Source organism: Meles meles, chromosome 7, assembly GCF_922984935.1.
Source record: "Meles meles chromosome 7, mMelMel3.1 paternal haplotype, whole genome shotgun sequence".
NCBI lineage: Eukaryota > Metazoa > Chordata > Mammalia > Carnivora > Mustelidae > Meles > Meles meles.
In genome coordinates, this window is record NC_060072.1 from 17,815,354 (window position 1) to 17,831,963 (window position 16,610).

Genomic DNA, 16,610 nt, shown 5'->3' on the forward strand with positions numbered 1-16,610 from the left:
AAAAGAGAGGTATATCTAACTAGAATTTTTTTCACACTGTTTGCTTTTTAAGGCATTTGTTTTTATGGCTACCATCTATTTGTGGCATATGATAAGGATTTTGCACTTACGGTAATAATGAAGCTTCTGGTTAAAATTCTTTTTTGTACTAAATTGTTTTAACAATTAAAAGTCACGTCTTTTTTATATTTTCCTTCCACTCAAAAATAACTCCTTCCATTTAGGTTCCTTCTGCTCCCCCTCCCCTGTCTTAATCCCCCTTTTCAGCAAAAACTGGGAAGGCTCATTATTAGCAATTGTGGAGCAAGCTGTGGAGATTGTTATTTTTTATTTTATTTTATCTTTTTTTTAAGATTTAAAAAATTTTTTATTTATTTGTTTGAGAGAGAGAGCACGCTTGTGAGCACGAGGTGGGGGAGGAGGGTCAGAAGGAGATGGACGAGCAGACTTCCCACTGAGCAGGGAGCTTGATGCGGGGTTCAATCCCAGGACCCTGAGATCAAGACAGATTTTTTTTCTTTTTAAGATTTTACTTATTTATTTGACAGAGATCACAAGCAGGCAGAGAGGCAGGCAGAGAGAGAAGGAAGGGAAACAGGCTCCTTGCTGAGCAGAGAGATTGATGTGGGGCTTGATCCCAGGACCCTGGGATCATGACCCAAGCCAAAGGCAGAGGCCTTAAACCACTGAGCCACCCAGGTGCCCCTCTGCTAGTTTTTGCTTTATGTATTTTGGAGCTGTGTTGTTAGGTGCATATATTCTTAGGATTGTTATGTCTTCTTGGTGGACTGACTGCTTTATCATTATGTAATGTCATTCCTAGTCTAGTTACACCCTTTGTTCCAAAGTCTTCTTTTCCTGATTAACTTCTCTAGTTCGCAGGATTCATACTCCCAGATCACCTGAGGTCTGTTTAATATATTTTGTCCAGTTTTCTAATTTTCTGAAGAGGATAGGTAAGTCTAGTCCCTATTATTCTATCATGGCTACAGGCAGAAGTCCATTACTGTCTTTTTAAAAAACTTTCCATAATTGTCTTTTTAACAGATGTACAACCTGCCACCTGTGGTTGTTCTTTTGTCCTATTAGTTATTCCCTTAGCAAAAAGCCATGACCACTTAGTTTGCTTACTCTTATCATTTTTTTCTATCATAAACAATGTAATGACATTTTAATGGCTATAGTTTTTTGCTATTTTGATCAGTTCCTTGGAGAAATTCCCAGAAAGTAGAATCACTGAATGAAAAATTGTAAACATTTTAATATATTTTGAAATATATTATCATTTATTTGCTAAATATATCTTCCAATAACTTTCCAAAATTACCAGTTTATAGTTCCATAGTTATATATGACATAAAATTTCACCAAACTTACATACTTACACTTAAAAATTTATATCATTGCTTTAAAAAATTTTTTTGAATTCTAGAAAGGTTTCATGTGCTTTTATATGTATTCTTGTATTGTTTTTCTTTTTATCGGTTTGTATCTTTTGCTTATATGTCTACTAGGATGCCAGTATTTTTTTTTTAAATAAAGATAAACTTATTTGTGGCAAATATTTTTTACAGTCTGTTGATTGCCTTTTAAGTCTTTTGAAAATGTAACCGTGTCTGTCCATCCATTGTGATTTCTTCTACAGCTTATAAGTTTCAGAAGTCCTCTCCAGGTTTGATAAATATTTAATTATCTTTTCTTTTCATTGAAAAATTATGTTAAAATTTTCATTCAACAAATATTTACCTATCACTTTCTCTTAGCCAGTCATTATACTGGGTGTTGAGAATATGGTGGAAACTAAAATAGAAATTATTTCTGATTGCATGGGACTAGGAGAAGGGGGATATTTGCAAGGGCTGATAATCTAATTCCAGCCTCCTACATGGCAGAAGAGAAGTCGGTTAATAAAGCACTCATGACACCTATTCTGTCATTTTTTTAGATTTTTTTTTTTTTTTTTTGGTGCAGTAGTGTGAGTACAGCTTAAACTGATTTTTTTCAAGTTGCCACCTATTTATTACAATATTATTTATCGGATAGGCATTTCCACCCATTGATTTAAGGGATTTCATTATAATATAGAGACACTATAGAGTATTTGTTCTGGAGTCAGGCTAACCTGTGTTTAGATCCTGGCTCTCCATTCACTAGCCAAGTGACATTGGACATGTTGCTTATCCTGTTTGAACTTCTGTTTCTTTGACTGTAAATAGGATGGCAATACTATCTATCATTGAACTACTGTGACAATTCAAAGTGAAAGGGTTAACACTTTTTTTTTTAAAGATTTTATTTATTTATTTGACAGACAGAGATGACAAGTAGGCAGAGAGGCAGGCAGAGAGAGAGGAGGAAGCAGACTTCCCACTGAGCAGAGAGCCCGATGTGGGGCTCGATCCCAGGACCCCGGGATCATGACCTGAGCTGAAGGCAGAGGCCTTAACCCACTGAGCCACCCAGGCGCCCCAGGGTTAACACTTTTTAAAAAGGTACTGCATTATTCTTGTCAGGGGATTGTGATGAAAAATTGCCGTATATGTGATAACATGATGTTTCTCCTTAGGTGGAGGCAAAAACATAACCCGAAAAAGCAATGCTTGGTATGGAAAAGAGTTGCATTAAGAAAAATCTCATTAACAGGGTCATTTTCATTTATTTTTTTTTCTTCTGAGCAAGGTGCAACCATATCTACATCAGTGTTGGAGGGTGTGTTTTTTATCATTCACTCAGTGGAGTTGAATTCCTAGCTCATGTAGGTGGATGGAATTTGTATGAGTGTGCTCAATTTAAGATTAAAAAAAAAGTTGCAGAACTCCATGAAGGTCTTAGATCCCAACTTCCTCATGTCTCTCAGATGCCTGGTGCATTACTGGTCTCGGGCCTTGTTACCCTTTGGTATCTTCTTCTTATCCCAATCTCAGCTTCATACCTATTCATTCTTGCTTCTGACCTTGGTCATGGGTCTTGGCTAATTCAGCTCATAGATACATAAGGATCCTTCTCTGGGTTTGTCTTCCATTTCCCACACTCCGGAAGTCCCCTTGCATGATTTCAAAATTTATAGGGGGCAGAAGTAGTAGTGGGTAGAAGGAATACCGGGAAGGTGGAACGGTAGTCTGGGGAAAGCGGGAGAGCCTTGGGTCCAGTGCTCACTCACCTTGCGGTTCTCTAGCTTGTCAGCAAAAGCTTTGGGGGAGAAGGGGAATGTGAACTTCCCTTAATCCTAAAATGAATGTTTTTTTTTTTTTTTCTTTTTCAATCTTACACTAGATTTCCAAATCTGATTTGCTCGTTGGCTGGCACCTCTCACCTTCACATGTCACTAAGAAAGAAACCATTTTGGGGAACGTTTTCAAAGTGTTTGTAACTAACATAATTAGGAAGAAGTCTTAGAAGCCGTGGAGATCGGCAGCTATGCCAGGATGAAAATGATTATATTTTAAACACGATGTCATCCCCTGAGCAAAGTGAAATAAGCCAGAAGGCAAATGTAGATAAGTATGCCCAATTTGTCTTAAAGTTCCAGAAACCCATTCAGCCTTACATCTGCTCAACTCTGAATGATTTTCAAGAAGAGAGAGACTTTTTGGCAAACTACATCTTTCCTCAGCTTAATGAGCTCTGCATTTCCCGGGGCACGTATTTCAAAGCTGTAGACCTGAGGTGTGCGGCGTTGATGGCCCTGCCGCCCTTGTCCTCCAACCTGTTTAGACAGCATTCTTGTCTCCATGCCCAATACCTGAAGCTCTGTCTCGACTATGTGAACAGCTGCTTTCCCTTTCTCATCTGCATGCTGGGTCAGACGTATGGGGACTTTCTCCCTGACCATGTGCCTTTACTGTTCTCCAAAGCAACTGATTTGTCAAGTTTATCCCCAATAGAGCAGAATCTCTATGTTGCTGCAAAAAATGGTTATCCGTGGGTCCTGGAGAATCCCAACTACAGTTTGACGGAGTTCGAGATCATCCAAGCAGCATTTCTGAATAAGTCTCAGTTTCAGTATTTTTACTTTAGGACTGGACCCACGTTGCTGAAGACTTTAGATGAGGAAAAGGAGAGGCTGCTCTCAGGCTTTCTGAATGACGAAGAAAAATTAAGGGTTGGCAAGCTTAAGGCCAAGATCATTAACAAAGGACTCCCTGTCCGATTTTATAAAGACCTCCATGAGTTGGGTGAGCTGGTTTTCAAAGACTGGTCAGTTGTGATAAAACAACTTTACCCAGCCACTTTCATGATTGAACATATGGGTGAGTAACTATGGAAATACAGCTAAGTGTTTTATCAACATAAAGTTCGTATGTTTTGCATGTCTTCCTTGTAAGAAGACTTTTGAAATGACTGAAAATATTCCGTAAGCATTTAAAGTTGTTACCATATTTCTGTAACATGCATTTCTCCATTTGAAGATTTTTGAAACTGGAAATAAGAGCAAATAAAGGGTCATGGAAGATTATTTAGGAATTCCAGGAGCTCAGAGAAGGCCTCAAATATCTGGCAGTTAAGGTACTAGATCTAGAGCAGAGCTTCTCAGCCCCAACTGGGTGTCCCCCACCCCTCCCTGGGACATTTGGCCTCATCTGAAATCATTTTGGTGTCAGAGTTGGGGGAGTGCTGCTGGCACCTTAGTGGGTGGAGGTCCGGGGTATTGCTAAACAGCCCTCACCCTAACTGCTCAGTAATCCGTGGGCCTGCAGCCTTGGCATCACCTGGGAGTTGATAGAAAAGCATTCCGGGTCTACTGAATAAGGGAGTACATTTTTATAAGATGACCAGGTGAGTTGCATACACATTAAAGTCTGAGGAGCACAACTTGCCATCCTGACTCTAAATGAAGTGATTACATTTATTTTTGAAGGTAGTGTCTTGCAGACACAGAAAGAAAGGGCAGAGCAATATTAGAGGATGGCAGAGATTTTTCACCTAGACAGACTTTGGGTCTGTCTTTGGGATGCGCTTAAAATTATATAAAAAATAGAAGGTTTACGTGCATATGTGTGTTGGGGGGTGGGTAAGAAGATGGCCTTTGTCTTTGGTCAGATTCTCAAAAGGTTCCATGACCCAGAAAACATTATGAATTACTGTTGCAAGGGCCCCATTAATGTGAGATTGCATAATAATGGCAGGTGGTGTATTCCCAAATGCTCTCAGGGGCCAGGCAGGCAATAGGCCTTATGGCAGAGAGCAGGTGGATCTTGGTGAACTGAGCAGGACAGAGTTGACTCACCTAAACTCATTCCAATGCAGTGTTGCTGGGGAGGGAGGCGGGTGGCGAAATCCTCCTGGTGCTGATCAACTCTGCCTACAAGCCAAATCATTTTGGAGTCCTAGAAAAGAATATTGTGTCAATCATAACTCTTTGGGTTGCAGGTGACTCAAATTGCCTGAAACAAAAGGAATTTATTTGTTTATATAACTTTAAAGCCTAGGATTAGGTCTGGCTCAACTCAGGCTTAAGCAGTGGGTCAAACGGTGTGACCTGCCCCGGTTTCTTACTGTTTATCAGCATGGCTCTGCGGTCCTGATACTGCCTCAGTTCCTTGCTCCTTCATCATGGAAGGAAGATGGCTGTAATAGCTCCACGTTCAAGTCCAGCAGAAGTGGCTCAAAGTCCTTGCATCGAGTCTTTTTGTCTCTGATTAGCCTGACTGGGACCACATGCTTGTAACTGGTTTAATCCCTGGTGCCAGGTGATGCTCTGATAGGCTAATCCTGGCTCAGATGCCCCCTCGAGTTGGAAATGGAGTCAGACCCGCTGGAAGAACGTGAATTGAGAGTCGGGACAGGTGGGACACTGGACGGTGATCTGGGACTGTTAAGGAAACTAGAGTAGGTGAATGGGTGTGGAGTGCCCCCCAAATATCCTGAATATTTACTACAAGCTTGGAGTTTTGGAATGTCTAGGGACAGTCATGTTCTCAGACCTGAGATTTTTCAATCTCTAGATGTGTGTGACTCTGAGCAAATGACAATATTGGCAAGCTGTCGTTTCTTCTTCTACACAATGAGTTAACATTCACTGCCTCGAGAGTAATAATGTGTGTAAAATAGCTAAAAGCCGTGCCTGACGTGTGTGAGGCGCAAAGTAAATAGCTGTTGGGAACAATAGCAACAAATGAATTCTGGAAGAACAGATGATTTGGCTAAAGCTCGAAATATGATGATTAGTGATATTCTTTGACTAATCTCAGTCTGAACTGCATGTATAGATCAATACTTCCTAATGTGTTCAAGAATCTAGTCTGTCCAATTATCTTTTGATCTCTCTGATACAAGGAATTTGAGAGGCAGGATGGGGGGGGTCATTGGGGGTAGGGAGGGAAAAAGTGAAACAAGATGGGATTGGGGAGGGATGGGACGGGGGAGGGAGAAAAACCTTAAGAGAGCCTTAATCTCAGGAAACAAACTAAGGGTTGCTGAGGGGGTGGGGGGTTGGGATAGGGTGACTGGGTGATGGACATTGGGGAGGGTATGTGCTATGGTGAGTGCTGTGAAGTGTGTAAGCCTGATGATTCACAGACCTGTACCCCTGAAGCAAATAATACATTATAGGTTAATAAAAAAAAAAAAGAATCAAGTCTATTTGGGTTAGAGACAGGATATTTCTCCTTAGTATTCTCCTTAGCCTTTGATTTTAGTTATTATTGGAAAAAATAGCTTTAGACTTTTGAATGTATAACATGTGGACTAAATGTGTGAATTAGAAGTTACAGAATGGATATATTATTTTTAAAAGGGCTTTAGAGGTGCTATATTATTTTTCTTTTGTGTCTTTGATACCCTTTTACCACCCAGGGAGTTCCAAAATCTGATGGGGGTGGGGGATGGGTAACAAAAGATATTTGGGAAGCCAGTGTTTATTGTAAGGCAATGTGGAGCTACTGGTTCACACTCTTAAGTCAGAGAAACAACGTCTGAGGTCCTTGAAGATACTTAAGATTAATGGGTAAGATTCAGGTTTACCTCAAGAGACCCATTAGACTGTGGGGTCATTCTCCATTCTAAGATCTTGAAATTTGAAGCTGACTTTGGCCAGACTCTAGGTCTTCCAGGTCTCTTTGGCTCTAACCGGAACCAGAGGGCAACCCCGTTAACTGTGGAGGTGCAAGGTGAGTATCTCGGGAACCTACCAGGTTAACCTACCTGGCATTCATTTTCTTGCATAACATCCTCCCTTGATTAAAAGCAAAAACAAAACCCTGAGGATATAAGTCTCTCCAGAGACAGAAGGCATTTTGGCAGTCCAGAACACCTTGACTTTAATTAAACTGCAAGTTTAGAATTACAGTAAATTGAAACTAGAAGGACTCACTCAGAGATCCAGGTGTCTAGCCCTGCCCCTTATTTCACCAGAGAGTTTAAGGGGTTTGCCCAGTGGCAGAGTTACATCCGTACCCATGGTTGTCATTGCATTAGGGCATCTTGTCCAAAAATACGCCCCACTCTCCCGACCCCTGCCATGGCTACACTTACGTACATTTGCCACAAGATTGAATTAGGTAACTTCATACTAGATAACAATCTAGAAAGATGAGGGGAGGTAGGCCACAAACCCAGTTTTTTATTTTTATTTTTTTGCTCTTGTTATTACCAGGTCAAGAAATAACTTGGAATCCTAAGTAGGATTTCATATACAAATAACTTTGGGAAGATTAAATTGCTTGCCTGTGGTTTGCTTTCATTAGAATACGAAACTGGCTGTGAAATACGATGCCAGCATAGGAAGAAGTTGATACGGATACAGAAGGGAGATACCTTCCTGGGCATTTATAATAACCATATGTAGTGGAAAATGTGAAACAAATGTAAGGTACTAAAACTTATCTTTCTGTCTATAAAGACTATAAGCACAACTTTGAACGTTTCTATCATGAAGAGTTTACTGAGAAGTGCAAGCAAGTGTTTGTAATTTCCAAGGAATCAAACAGAACCTTCGAAATCTTGGAAAGATTTGCCTTAAAGGACGTGGGATTTGATTGTAACAGTGCTGCACCTGGTTCCAGCTTGGACTCTCTTCTCAGGTGAGATGTCAAGAAACCTCAAGCCTTTTTAGGCTTGAGCAAAATAGCCTGACTTGAGTGAATACGATCCCTCAAATTTCAGCTGTCTGCCCCACCTCCCCTTTTCTATGCCCAACATGCCTGCAAGAGCGCCCCCCGAAAAGCCACCCTTGGTTTGGAATTTCCTTATCAGATACCAGTCTGCCTTTGCAAAGTTTTCACGACTATTTCACTTCCTTTCTTCCAGTCTCCTCAAGGAGATGATAAACTCTGGAGGGCAGAGCTCGTCTCCTCCTCCACCCCACCCCTGCCCTGCTCCAAGTTGGTCAAAGTAATTCCTGACAATGATGGAATGACTTTAAGGAGAAGAAATTAGATCAGGAAATATGAATAATGCATTCTTACAGTGTTGTATAATTTACAAAGCATTTCCACATACATCATCAGCTCATTTTTAATTACATTAAGATATTCAGCTCACACTCATTGAATGCCTACTCCGGGCCACAGTATTGTTTGTGTTTGTGTATGGAACTGAATTATCTTACCCAATGTATGCACTCATTGTTTTATCCAGTGTCCTTCACATCAAAACCCCTATTCCCCCACCCCCACCCCCTGGTGTGGTGCATCCTGTGCTCCTCACCTCCAGGCAGGAAGAGGCTAGGGCTTGAAGAAGGACTGGGGTTGTCTACAGTGTCTCTGCCTGTCTCATCCACAGAAATAGGGAGATTCTTGAGGTAGTTTTTTTTTTCTCCCCTCCTCATCCTCCTCTTCTTACCACCAGATCTCCTTTATTCTGTGAGTTTTGTATTTTGAAGGAAACTCACCACAGCGGCTGGGATGGCCCAACCCCTCCACCTCCACCATCTCCATCATCTCTGCCCCCGTCTCTGCACCTGCCATTTTAGCCCACTGAGGGGTAGAGCTACCAACAGCTTTGTGGTTCTGGGAACTCGTGCTGAGAGGAAGACAAGTTATTTGGTTAATACAACATGGAGCCCAGGCAACGCTTTAAAAACTTAACAGGCATTTGAATATATAGATCATGCGTTAAAAAAAAAAAAATCATAGGTTTGAATAGGCAAATCCATAGAGACCGAAAGTAGGTGAGTAGCGGGCAGGTTATGAGAGAAAAGGAGAAACAGGAAATGCTGGGTCTGGAGTTTCTTTTGGGGGTGCTGAAAATGGTTTGAAATTAGTGGTATTTGTACAACCGTGTGAATACAGTGGAAACCACTGAGTTGTACACTGTAAAATGGTGAGACTTGGGTATGTGAATTATATCTCACGTAAGCTAGAATTTTGCGTATTTCAGAGTAGATGAGAAATTTGAAGATTTTTATTGCAAGATGCAAGTCTCAACTGTGCCCAATTAAATACAATAATGAAACAAGCCCTTTGAAATTAGCTGTGTGGAAACAGGACTTTGACATTTGGAAACAATGCTTTGTACTGTAAGTTCCCGAGTCACATGTAGAGGTAACAGAGAGGGGTGTTCTTTTGAAGTTTGGAAGCATTGTCCTAACAACTGACCATCTAGAACAATACCCATAGATTGCTTGGCACTATTTTCATTTTCTATTTGTTCTTAAGAAGAAATCATTCAGACCCTAGCCTAATTATGTGGATGTATTATATTTGTATTTTTGCTTCATTGGCTTTACCTGCTAAGAGCCAAGGAGTATTCTAGACACAGGGAATGTAGTAGTGAACAAAGAGACCAAACTCCCTGCCTCCGCAGAGCTTACATTATGGAGCGAGGCAACACACATGGCAAATATGGAAAACATGTGATGGTTCGATGCCTTTAGTGCTATGGAGCAAAATATACAACCTTGGCGAATCCTGGAAGCAGGTGAGGAAGCGTGCTCTGCAAACACGGATTGGACAAGCATTTCAGACAGAGGGAACAGCAAGCACAGAGGTCCGGAGGCTGGAGGAATGGCAGGGAGGCCAGGCAGCTGGAAGGAAGCCAGGGCTGTAGGGAGGGCGGTAGGGAATGAGGGTGGATGTGTCATGGATAGGGGGAGGGTGTGAGTCTTGTCTGGTCTCACAGGTCATTGTAAGGAGTTGGGCTTTTTGCTACTTTTACCACAGAGCAGTGACATATGTCATATATCTGGACAAGCTCACTCTGGCTACTTGACTGAGGAGAGACCAAAAGAGGGCAAAAGGTGGGGTAGGACACCGAATCGGATTCTGCCATTCAAATTTGGTGGCAAAGTAATTAAAGCAATAACACATTGACTCGTAATTCATCATAATGGAGGTGGAATTCTCATGGAGTAATTTCTATTAAATGATCCTAACCTGCTTTAATTTTCCTATTTTATTTATTTATTTATTTGACAGACAGAGATCACAAGTAGGCGGAGAGGCAGGCAGAGAGAGAGGGGAGGAAGCCGGCTCCCCGCTGAGCAGAGAGCCCGATGCGGGGCTTGATCCCAGGACCCTGAGGTCATGACCTGAGCTGAAGGCAGAGGCCTTAACCCACTGAGCCACCCAGGCTCCCCTTTATTTTATTTTAAAGATTTTATTTATTTATTTGTCAGAGAGAGAGAGCGAGCGAGAGAGCGCACACAAGCAGGCAGAGAGGCAGGCAAAGAGAGAGGGAGAAGCAGGCTCCCTGCTGAGCAAGAAGCCCGTTGTGGGACTTGATCCCAGGACCCTGAGATCATGACCTGAGCTGAAGGCAGCGGCTTAACTGACTGAGCCACCCAGGCATCCCTGGGCTTCCTATTTTTTTTTTTTTTAAGATTTTATTTATTTATTTGACAGACACAGATCACAAGTAGGCAGAGAGGCAGGCAGAGAGAGAGAGGGAAGCAGGCTCCCTGCTGAGCAGAGAGCCCGATGCGGGACTTGATCCCAGGACCCCGAGATCATGACCCGAGCTGAAGGCAGCGGCTCAACCCACTGAGCCACCCAGGCGCCCCTGGGCTTCCTATTTTAATGGATCTTCAGGCTGATATCCTCTTGCTTTGCTCAGCCCAAATGTCAGGCTTATTTATTTGATTCCATTCACTCATTCAACAATTTATGATCAGTTTCTGTGCCAGTCACAAGCTAATATTGTAAGATAAGGCTGCTAACTGCCTCTGTGAATCTTCCATCCATAAAAAATCATGAGACACATACTTATTAAACCACAAATGTGTAAGGAACAGGGTTGGAGTCTCTATGTAATGATACCAGCGGACCTGGGATTCCTCTGCGTATCTGGAAATTCTTACTATAGAAGTTAAGCAACAGGACAGGTTATACTGTGCTCATGTCTGTTCAGAGAAATCACGTTTCTGCAGTTCTATGAGCCCAACCACCCTGGGAGAGGAGCAGGCTACCTTTTAGTGAGTTACTAACAATTGTGGTAATTTCCAAAGTCATGGTAATCAGGATTCATGGGAATCCCTGGCATATGGATGCTTCTGTTTCTTATTCTCTGATATGATGTTCAATGGAGGGCCGGTTTGGCAATGGTGGCTATGACCCTGGGAAGGGCTAAGCAGGGCAGCTGTAAGGGCGGTGGACTGATAGAGAAAAGCCTCCCTCCCTGGGGCTTTGGGCAGGTTGGGCCCTTGATGAACCCCAGGTCAATGTGGGACAACCCTAGGACCTGTGTAGCTGGAAGGCCTTCCTAGGTTACTATCTCTCTCCTGTTCTAATTTTATACAGGACAGAGCTAAAGCCCAGAGGGCAAATAATTTATTTGGAGCCAACTGAGGCCAAAGTTGAGACTAGAATTTCCTTATCTCTTAGAGAGACATGCAGGAAAATTTTTTCTCCCTTCCTCCCTCTCTCCCTCCTTCCATTTGTAAATATTCTTGACTATATTTTGCCCCTTTATTTTTTCAGAATAAATCCTCTTCCAGTTTACAAGTCCATTTTGCTCTTGTCTGGAGAACGTGGTTGTGGGAAGTCTACTCTGATCGCCAACTGGGTGAACGATTTCAAGAGGAAATATCCCAGCATGTTGATGATCCCTCATTTTGTGGGCAGCACTTGCGAAAGCAGCGACATCATGTCCGTGATACATTACTTCATCACAGAATTACAGTACGAAAACTACGGTACTGGAATCAAGCCTGTAGCTTTGGCGAATTTTTGTTAGAGATTAGATATTCTGTCTGCTGTTCCAGCAGCTGTTTTCATCTTGTTCTGGTATAAACCCTGTATTGTCTCACTTACGTGATCTACACCTCTTTCCCTCACCAAATTCAATTTCCTTCTTTCTTTTTCTTCCTTCCTTCTTTCACCAAATGTTAGTTGAGTACCTTTATGTGCCAGAGCACTAGGCAGTGGGGATGCAGGAGTGAACAAAATGAACAAAAGTCCTTACCCTCATGGTGTGTTTATGTTATTGAGGTGAGGGAGACTAAGAGTTCACCAACTAAAAACATAATACAGAATGTTGGATGTAAGTTCTATGAGGGAAAATAAAACAGAGGAAGAAGGGAGGCGGCGTGCGGTGTGTGTCAGAACTGTTAGGTTTTGAAAGGTCTGGGAAAGCCTCGCTGAGAAGACATTTGAATCCATACTGGAAGGAGGGAGTCAAGCAGGTATCTCAGGGATAGCATTCCAGTCGAGGGAAACAAGGACAAGGCCTCCATGACAGGATGTGCCTCCCAACTATCACTCTTCCTGTTCAGTTCCGTCCCTATTTCTGGAGCGTGTTCGTTTACTCACGTGCTCATTGAGTCACTCGTGACTGAGTACTGATTGGTTGCTTAGTCTGTGACAGACACTGCCCTGGGTTCTGGCGATGTCTGCCTCAGGTGGTAAGGACATGGCTCCCACAGATATGATGTTCTCGTTGAGAAAGTGATAAACGCCATGCAGATTGGTGTGGTAAGGGGACGGGGTGCTCGCTAGGTTGAGCGGTCTGGGCCTGGGATTCTGTATTAGAATAACTCTAGCTGTGGTGACAGCTAAGTCCCATTTCAGTGGCTTCTTGAATGAAATCTTTCTCTCACTCGTGGAACAATCCAGTAAGGGGTTCTTAGGTAACAAGTGTCTCTCCTCCATGTGGTGATTTGGGGACACAGGCCTTGTCCCTCTTGAGGCTATGTAATCCCCTAGGGCCTCAGAGCCCTCTGCCTTTGGCTAGAGGAAGAGGAAAAAGAGGAGGGAAAGGCACACCTCTTCCTTTAATGCCTTGGCCTGGCAGTAATCCAGATCACTTCACCCGCCATTATTTGGCAAGAACTTGGCCACCGTGGGCCTACATGGCCACAGTGAGGGTCAGGTGCAGACAAAATGCTAACTCTGCCCCGGAAGGGAGAACATGGACTTTTTGCAGGGTAAGTAGCTCCCTCTGCTATACTCTGTGGAGATCTCACAGACACGGAGGAGCTAACCACGTGGAGATTAAAATGTTACAGGCTGAGAGAACAGTTAAGGGAATACAGGTCCTAAGCCAGAAACAAAGGTGAGTTGGAAAGGAAAACAGGCCAGTGTCGCTGGCAGGGGAGCCCTACCGGATGGAGCAGAAGGTGAAGACCAGGCCACTTCGGGTCTGGGCTTCGTTGCACAGAATGCTAGGTTCAGATTCTGTTGAGTACAGTGGGAGGGCAGTGCAGGATCTGAACCAGGGCAGTGACACGATATGTTGATACTTGGAAAAGATCTGTCAGTCTGATGTATGGAAAATGGATGTAGGGAACAAGTGTAGAGGCTCGTTAGAGCCTACTGCAGTGGTCCCAGCAAGCGATGACGGTTGCGGGGGGGGGGGGGGGGTGGAGGTTGGTTGGGGAGGGCAGTAGCGGAGGAGCTGGAGGGCTTTCACTGGACTGAGAATCTCCTGAGGAACTAAATGTGGAGCTTAAAGGACAGGAGGCATTGAGGACAGCTTTGGGAAGTGAGACAGATGGTGAGGGCTGTGTACTGAGATGGGACATTGTCAATGGGGTGGGGACAGCAGATTTTGAGGAGAATCAAAAGAGTTCTGCTTTGGATGAGAGCTAGCTAAGATACAAGGTGTGTACAGGGAATGTTAACAATTGTGTGGGATCTACCTCTGTTCTAGGAGCAGCTGGGGAGCCCAACTGCTGCTTATTAGCTGTGTGAGCATCTGTGAGTTATTTTAACTCACGGTGGTTCCTGTTTGTAAAATTGGATAATAGAAGAAATGTCTTTTAGGTGGTTGAGAAGATTAACTAAGGTAAAGTATGAAAAATAAAGACACTTAGCCCAGTGCTTGGCATAGAGTAAGCACTGATAAGTATCAGCGATTATTATTACTGGCTGTCTGCTGTGTATTTGTGTGTCTGACTCTGCCTGTTTTAGGGAACTCGTCCCTTCTCATGTGGGGCTTGTACCCAAGCGTGCATTTGGGTATTGAGTGGGTATGTGGATCCCAGAACGAGTTTTGATGGATGTGTATTATCTCTATATGATGGGCCAGATATCTGAGCTCCTTTGTGTGTGTGTGTGTGTGTGTGTGTGCATGTGTGTGTCTGTGCACAAGTAGGCACACAGGCATGAGTTCTCTGCGGTTGCATTTCCCAGGGTGTGGAAAGTGGGTAAAATCAAAACCAGTAGCAGCAGGTGTGACTGGTTCTTGAGGACGACCACCAATCCCGCTCAGCCACAGCCCAGGGGAGTTCAGTCTGGCCAGGCTGAGAAGATGAACTCAACTGAACAGAGCTCAGTTACGATTTTATTCCCAAAGCAAATTGTGATTTTAATGAGTGTTTTTTTAGATACTGAAAGCTCCTGAGAAAAACAGCTGCTGTCTTCAAAACAAACAGATCTTGTAATCCATTCAGGAACGATGGGTGGATAGCAGACCGGATAGCAGACACTCCGTGGCACCTTGTGTCCCTGAAAGGAGGCCCCCACCTCATGAACAGCCCGGGGCCAAGGGCAAGGGCTGTGCTTCTGCACTGGGCCCCCCCTGCCTCTTGCAAGCCAGCGCTGCTGCTTACTAGCTGTGTGCTCTTGGGCAGTTTGCTTAAGCCACGTGTGCCCCAGTTTCTCATCTGAAGATAGGGGTGGGCCTACCGGTGCCTACGACAGATGACAGACCAACAGACTGTGTGAGGAGTGAGAGATTCTGCAGGTAAAGAACTGAGAAGAGTCCCTGGCACACAGTTGCCGTTAGTGTGATTGTGTTGTGGTGATGATGACGATGACGATGACTATTCCTCCCTGAGCTAAAGAGGCCTAGAGCAGGGGACTGTTAAGGGAAGCAAGAAACTTCTATTCATTAACTAGACTCCGGGAGGAGGCGGCAACGCAGGAGTTTGCAGGGGAGCCCAGCTGGGGCTTAGACTGAGGGGAAGCACCGCGCTCGGTTTGGCCTCTGCAGCCCAGAAGCTGGGCTTCGCGTGGGTGCGGTGGATGCGGGCCGGAGTGGGGAGCTGCGGCGGAGAACACAGCTGGCCGGGAGGTCAAGGGCATGGAGCACATTCGGCTTCTTTGCAGAGCAGTTCCCCAGGGCCGCCTGCCTCGGCGGGTTGCAGGCGCAGCTCCTGGAGGCGCCCTCTCTAGAAGGGACCCCGAAATGTGCCCTGCGAAGCTCCCATTTCTGCTGCTCCGTCCTTGCCCCTGCTCGCCCGGATAGAGGAATCTTGCAGCGAGAACTGCCTGGAGTCCGCGCTCCCCGCTCCCACGCCCCTCGCCTGCCTCGCAGGCCACTGATGTTCTGTGACGCGCTTCGCAGAAGGTGGGGAGAGCGGCTGACTTTCTTGTTTACATATTTCCTCCTGTTACCCCCACAGCCCCCGGGGGGGGGGCAGCCTGAAGAACAATGAGTTCCATTTACTGAACCCGCTTTCTGAGTGCCAGGCTCTGTGCTGAGGGCTTTATCAGCATCTTATTTAATGCTGTCAGCAGCCAGCGCTCTCTCCGCAGATGCACAGACGGGGCCAGTGTGGGCACAGCAGGGGTTCAGACTCAGGTCTTCACCCAGCTCCAGCAACCCCCCCAACCCCAGTCCTTTGTACTGCTCTGTCTTGCCTCCTTGAACCAACAGAGGGACACTTTGCTTTTTGAGTGATTTCCATCGGGTCCTCTCCTAGCATCGGTTCCCGAGAGTCTGCACTCAAATTGGTGATGTGGAATGGGCAGAAATACGAGCAGGACTTCTTGGTAGGGCTTGCTAAGCCTTGTGCCCTACGCCCTAGGCCTGGCTGACCGGGGTCATGGATTCGAGCCCCACGTTGGGTGTAGAGAGTACTTAAAAATAAAATCTTTAAAAAAATAAGAAAGAGCACCCTCCCAGTGAGAGCCTGATAGGTACCTCTCTCCTTCACCTCTAACTTTGACCAAGTGGCAAGGACAGCCCCAGTCCCATTGTATTCTAGTTTGTGTGGGTGTCTCCCTGCAAAGACTGAGCTTGGCATCCTGGGGATCCTGTTATTGTATGTGTTACTGTATCCCTTACAATCCTGCGGGTGCAGGGAGCCATGTCTATTTTTTTTCCACTGTGGCACAGAGAAGTTTATTTTTCCAAACAACAGAAAAAGCTTAGCTTAAAAATAATAAACATCAATCATATTCATGCATATAAACATCAAAAATAACATATGTGTTTGAACCATGTCTATTTTATTGGACATTGTCCCACTCTGTGCCTGACATAGAGCCAGACTAATAGAGAAGGTTCTC

General features: G+C 44.3%; 1 protein-coding gene across 1 annotated transcript in view; it reads left to right on the forward strand.

The window, feature by feature from the left end:
• Positions 1-3,268: 3,268 nt before the first annotated feature.
• LOC123946567 (putative tetratricopeptide repeat protein 41) overlaps positions 3,269-16,610 on the forward strand; it is a 75,756-nt gene continuing 62,414 nt past the window's right edge. The window contains 3 exon segments of the mRNA XM_046011992.1: positions 3,269-4,250; positions 7,841-8,021; positions 11,856-12,070. Of these exon segments, the coding sequence (XP_045867948.1) occupies positions 3,452-4,250; positions 7,841-8,021; positions 11,856-12,070 (1,195 nt within the window). The 5' untranslated portion in view covers positions 3,269-3,451.